Below are 6,053 nucleotides of genomic sequence, written 5' to 3'. Positions count from 1 at the left end.
CCCACACCAGTGTACCCAATACTTGGGTTTTAGTTAATTCCAGATGTAGTCAAGTTGACAACCAAAATTAGCAACCATGCCCCCTTACCAGTAAAAAGGACACCTAAGACCATCTCAGTCAAACTGAGCTACAGTCTGATCCAGTGCCCTGGAGACATTTACCCATTTACCTTGTGGCTATGGCATGGACCTATCACTTAGAAGCTGTCCCCATCGGGGACGTGGCTCAGTTGGTAGAGCACTTGCCTCTGTGCACGAAGCTCTGGATTCTCCCCGAAGTACAACATAAGCCAGGCATCCGAGGGAGTCTGAAGCGGCTCTGGACTGCCATACCTCATAGATTCTGGCTCCTGACTGGACTAGAAATCATGTGTATTGAGTAACTTTTTTTTTTTAAAGATCTACTATTATACATAATACACTGTAGCTGTCTTCAGATGTGCCAGAAGGTGACGTCAGGTTTCCTTATGGGTGGTTGTGAGCCACCATGTGGTTGCTGGGATTTGAACTCAGGACCCTTGGAAGAGAGCAGTCAGTGCCCTTACCCGCTGAGCCATCTCGCCAGCCCCCCCGTGTATCAAGTCTCATAGTTCAGTCCTAGCCACATTATGACAGAATTTTTATACAATTTTTTATTGTGTATTTTTGAGGCAGAGTCATGTAGCTCAGGCTAGCCTCAAACTTAAAATATAGCTGAGGATCACCTTGAATTTATGAGCTTCCTTGCCTCCCCCTCCCCAGTGCTGGGAATCAGATTCAGGGCCTGGGCCTCCGCATGCCGAAGCAGGCGCTCTACCAGCTAAGGCATCGACTAAGTGAGCTGGGTTTGCAGCACACACACACACACACACCCGCCCACCCTTTCTCTAGCCCATCTTTCTAACTTCAGTCAGCCTCCATTCTCGAGCCTCATCTTCCTCTGACCGACTTTCCTTCGCCTTTTCAGCTTCTCCAGAATCATGCACCAAACAGTGAAGGAACTGTCACCAAAGTGTACCGTGTCCTTCCTCCTGTCGGAAGACGGCAGCGGCAAGGGGGCCGCCCTCATCACAGCCGTGGGCGTGCGGCTCAGAGGAGAGTCTACGAACGCCTAAGAGCCGGGATCCTCCCAGCCCCCAGCCGGCCGCCCTTCCAGCACTCCTCTCCTGGACCGACGACCACACCCACCACCCCGTGTTCCACCCAGCCAGTCCCGCTGGGAGACCCAGCGCCCGCCGGCACCCACTCTGCCGCGGAGGGAGGAAGGGGGGACCGCAGTCACGGAGCATCACCCAGAACACGACCCAGAGCGGCGTGCTGTTGATGGTTGATCTCTCGCCTGGACCCCTCACCCCCGACCCTGCCGCCATTCTGCATGATTCACGTTCGACCTGGCCATGCACTGCCCATGCGCGAACGGAGCGGCACCCAGGTCGACCGCAGACGTCCAGCCAGGAAAGAGCCCCCCTCCTCCCCCCTTGGACCTGTCTTCTGGGCCCTTCCAAGCCCAACCGTGGAGTCGCCTCCCTCCCCACCCCCACGTCCACCCCCGTGTGAAGCATGTTACCACCAGCAGACACTGCCGGACTCCTGCCCGCAGGGGCGTGGCCTGAAGGGCGAGCGTGGACATGGCAACTGCTTGTTTCCTTCCCCTCCCAGCACCCGCCTCAGCCTGCCCATCCCATCTGGATGTATCGATGCCACCGAGTTGTTGTGTGTCCGTCCGGGGAGCCAGTCCTAGCCACGTTATTGACAGTCTTGCATTTTGTTTTGTCCCGCGGTGGTGGGGGTAGGGGTGCACTGAGGTGGGCAGTCCTGTGGGAAAACATCTTGTCTCCATCCTGCTAGAAGGAACCATCCCACACAATGCCATCATCACTGGAATCTCCCATCGCTTTAGTGAGCCATTGTCCTACGTCTAGTAAACTTTGTACTGATTCAAAAATTGGAGTGGTGTCTCCTTGGGGTGGGGGCAAGGGCTTATGGTGACAGCCAGCCTAGGGGCTTTATGGAATCCTGGATCAGGGAGAAAGCCAAGTAGGGTTTTTTGTTTGTTTGTTTTTGTTTTATTTTTGTTTTGTTTGGTTGTTTTAGGTTTTTTTGAGACAGGGTTTCTCTGTGTGGCCCTGGCTGTCCTGGAACTCACTCTGTAGACCAGGCTGGCCTCGATCTCAGAAATCTGACTGCCTCTGCCTCCCAGGTGCTGGGATTAAAGGTGTGCCACACAGAGAAACCCTGTCTCAAAAAAAGTCCACCAACTGGGAACCAAACATTCAAAGAGATGAGCCTATGAGGACCATTCTCTTTCAGACCATCGCACCCCGCCCCCTCCCCCATCTGCTTGAAGACCTCCAGAGCCCAATGTATGGGACAGTCAGCCTGGGCCGGGGTGGGGGCGGGGCACGGCGGGGAGGGAGGCTCACCACAGCAGCCATAGCTATGTGGGTTCTGGGCAAACAGCCAAAACCTCTCAGTGGTGCCAGCTGTCAATACAGCTTTCCCACCTGGAGACAAACACTCCCACCCTATCCCCAAAGCCCACCAGGAGCCATGTCCATATGAATTTTAAGCAGATCCCATTTTGAACTCAAAGAAAGCTTGAAGTGCGGGTTTGCATACATGCTAAAGCCCTCAAGTCTCCATTCCCCTGGGCAGACCATCCTCAGGTGCCTACACTTAGCTCAGGGCCCAAAGGGCCAGGTGTGGGTAGAGGTGTGGCTTCCCCACGGGCCTTCTCCAGTGTCCTGAAAGGGAGGATAAGCAATGCCCTAGGGGGCGGGTTCACAGTCTCCTTCTTTCTGCACACCACCCCCACCCCACCCCAGTGCAATTGGGACCTGCCTGGGTCTAGCCAGGGTAGACTTGAGGGCCTCTCCAGGATATGAGTCGCTGGAGTGCAGGACAGTCACAGCCACTTCCAAGTCCTCTTTTATTTTCAGTCAGATTTACTGGCTGTCTTAGTTAGGGTTTGACTGCTGTGAACAGACACCATGACCAAGGCGACTCTTATAAGGACAACATTTATTTGGGGCTGGCTTACGGGTTCAGAGGTTCAGTCCATTATCATCAAGGCGGGAAGCATGGCAGCATCCAGGCAGGTACAGTGCGGGAGAAGCTGAGAGTTCTACATCTTCATCTGAAGGCTGCCAGCAGAAGACTGGCTTCCAGGCAGCTAGGAGGAGAGTCTTAAAGCCCACGCCCACAGTGACATACTTACTCCAACCAAGCCACACCTAATAGTGCCGCTCCCGGGCCAAGCATATACAAACCATCACACTGGCCTCAAGAGATCCCGAGAAATTCACAGGGCACTGATAGTAGTAGCAGCCTGGGTATTTTTCTGAGCTCATTTCTTTGGACAGAGCAAGATTTGAATGTCTCAAGAATTGAACGTCCACAAAGATTGAAAACCAAGCCCCAAAGGGAAGTGAACGTTGTCTCTTTGGGAGTGGAGGGGCCGTAAGATTGGGTGGTTGCTGAAGCAGAAGTTGGCTTGGCTAGCTCATAGACCCCGGGTCTTCCTCTCTCCACTACTGATCCTGTTTAGATACTCATCCCCAGACCTCCCCGCCCTTCCCCCCCCACCCCGTCAGTATGTTCAGTGTGTTCCGTGAATAAGATGCCACCATTTCAGAGAACTGCCCTCGTTCCTCTGAGTCTGACCCCTTCTCACTGTGTCCTCTCCCCCCCCACACACACACACACTTCAGGAAGCCTTACCTCCCCTCCTCCACCTCTAGGCGAGATGAGGCATACCCCGTACTCCAGCAGTACTTTGGGGGTAGTCCAAAGAGACAAAATGACTGCTGGGGCCCCACTCCAGGATGGGGAACTGTAGTCCCTCCCTGGACCATTTAGGCATCCTAGCTCTGCAGTTTGGGGTTCACCCCCACCCAAGACTCTGTGATGTCTAGGTCATGACTGCAGCTCTAAGTGACATCAGAGCCCTTTATTGGGGGTACTGGCACCGTGAACTCTGGGAGAGCTCAGACGACATTAAACTTTAAACCCATGTTTACAGCTTATTTGGTTTTCAGAGGGCATTGGGCAGGCAGCAAATGAGTCACCATTGAGCAGGGAGATGGACAGTCCTGGAGCAGCCTGGGCTGGGCATCCTTAGAACTGGGACCGCGATTGTGCTCCGCCTGTCAGCTCCTTGCTGCAGAAGGTGGGAGCCAGGTTCCCAACTTGTAGGCGGCTTTTGTGTCTTAACAGCTGATGCCATGTGAAGGATCGTGGTTACTATTTATTGAGCGTTAAGCTAAATGTGGCCTGCTGGTTTGAAGGCATCGCTTCCACCGAGCCTTGGAGCAGTCCTGCCATCAGGCAGGGGGTCAGAGTGACTCATATCTCACTGCCCTCCACTCTGGGCTGGATGGGAGCTTTTAGATCCTAAGGCAGAGAAGCCCTGGATCCATTCACAGCCAAAGGGGGAAACTTCTTCCTCCGTGGCTTATCTTTGGCAAGGAGGCAGTGTCGTGGTTGTGCCCTACTGGGGCCCCTCTCCAGGCTGGGGAACCTTAGCCCCTCCCTGGACCATTTACACATCCTAGCTCTGCAGTTTGGGGTTCATCCCCACTGCAGATACTTAACCAGTATCTCTAAGCATTTTCATGAACCAAATTTAGAAGTCTGGACACACACACACACACACACATGCATATATACACATATATATGTGTATATGTGTATATATTTATGTATGTATGTGTATATATATGTGTATACATATGTATATATGTGTATATATTTATGTATGTATGTGTATATACATGTATATATGTGTATATGTATATATATATATATATATATATATATATTTGGATCTTAGGCTTTATTTGGGAAACCTGGCAACCATGTTCCAGAGCAAAACAGCTGAGTTTCCCTTTGGATGCTTGACCGCTGCAGGCTGCCACAGTCCCCCCTTCTTCCTGTGACCCTAACACTGGAGCTGTCACCTTCTTTCTTTTTAATTTTTTTTAAAAGAGTTTATTTATTTAATGTATATGAGTACACTGTCATATGGTTACAGGTGGTTGTGAGCCACCATATGGTTGTTGGGAATTGAACTCAGGACCTCTGGAAGAGCAGTCAGTGCTCTTAACCGCTGAGCCATCTCTCCAGCCCCGCCTTCTTTCTTTTTAACATTGTATGTGCAGACACGCATGTGCGTGTGTGTACGTGTGTGCACGCACGTGCAGATATACGCGTGTGCACACACACATGCATATGCACACTTGGGGAGGTCAGAGGACAACTGGTGGGACTTGGTTCTTTCCTTCCGTGTGGGTTCCAGGAACTGCACTTAGGTCATGAGCGTGACTTTACCACCTCGCTGAGCCATCTCGCCATCCTTCAGCTGCCTCTCTCATTACGTTTGTGGTTTTCTTCCCTGGGATCCAGTTTTCCCACCCCTCTCTATACTCCAGGGAGACGTCTCACTTTGCAGCTCCTAGATTGGCCAAGTGTTGGTTCCCAGTGTTCCTGGCCTCTTCCTTGGTCACTGGACCACCTATGATGAGTGTCTGCACTCTGAGTTTCTTTGTATCAGCGTGGCCTGTGGAGCTCTGAACACCATCACATCTCTTTTCTGTTGGTGTGTTGAAGAATGGGGCGTGGGACAAGCTATCACCTAAGGGCTTTTCCATCAGCTGCTTCTCAAAGGGGCTAAGCCTGGACCTTACAGACAGGCTCAAGACTTCAGAGTCCAGCAAGCTCCCCATCCTGGGGTCCCCCAACCTGCCCATTGGTAGCCTCAGAGTGGGTCATGTCCCCCGTCATAAACAAAGTCTCCTTGGTGTGACACCGGTTGACTCTCCTGGAGATGGATGGAGTGTGAGTCAGCTCCAGCCTGTCTTCTTCGGTTGGTGTCACCCAGGGGCAGCACCGGAAAGCAAGCCGGAACCCGGAGCGAAACCTGCAGAGGGTGGAGAGTCACTTGAAGCAAGGGAGCTAGGGTACAGGAGCCGTCGGCCATGTGACTACTCCTCCATGCCCCACGAGACTAGCTCCCTTGCAGAGTGAAGAGTCTACCAACAACTCAGGGTTGTGGAGAGATGCACACTTGCATGGAT

General features: G+C 52.5%; 2 protein-coding genes across 7 annotated transcripts in view; one reads left to right on the top strand and one right to left on the bottom strand.

The window, feature by feature from the left end:
- Positions 1-1,924, top strand: part of Hk1 (hexokinase 1) — a 106,143-nt gene extending 104,219 nt beyond the window's left edge. For 4 of the 6 annotated variants that reach the window (XM_031348721.1, XM_031348723.1, XM_031348724.1 and 1 more), the window contains one exon: positions 947-1,094. In XM_031348721.1, coding sequence (XP_031204581.1) covers positions 947-1,094 — 148 coding nt within the window. Of the gene's footprint in view, positions 1-946 lie in introns of all 6 variants that reach the window. The other 2 variants (XM_031348720.1, XM_031348722.1) reach the window with 1 other exon arrangement.
- Positions 1,925-5,263: 3,339 nt separating this feature from the next.
- Tacr2 (tachykinin receptor 2) overlaps positions 5,264-6,053 on the bottom strand; it is a 14,616-nt gene continuing 13,826 nt past the window's right edge. The window contains exon 5 of the mRNA XM_031347718.1: positions 5,264-5,896. Within this exon, the coding sequence (XP_031203578.1) occupies positions 5,680-5,896 (217 nt within the window). The 3' untranslated portion in view covers positions 5,264-5,679. The remainder of the gene's footprint in view (positions 5,897-6,053) is intronic.

The sequence above is a fragment of the Mastomys coucha genome, unplaced genomic scaffold (genome assembly GCF_008632895.1).
Source record: "Mastomys coucha isolate ucsf_1 unplaced genomic scaffold, UCSF_Mcou_1 pScaffold3, whole genome shotgun sequence".
Taxonomy (NCBI): domain Eukaryota; kingdom Metazoa; phylum Chordata; class Mammalia; order Rodentia; family Muridae; genus Mastomys; species Mastomys coucha.
Note: the sequence above shows the minus strand (reverse complement) of the source record. Positions and strands in the feature narration are given on the sequence as shown.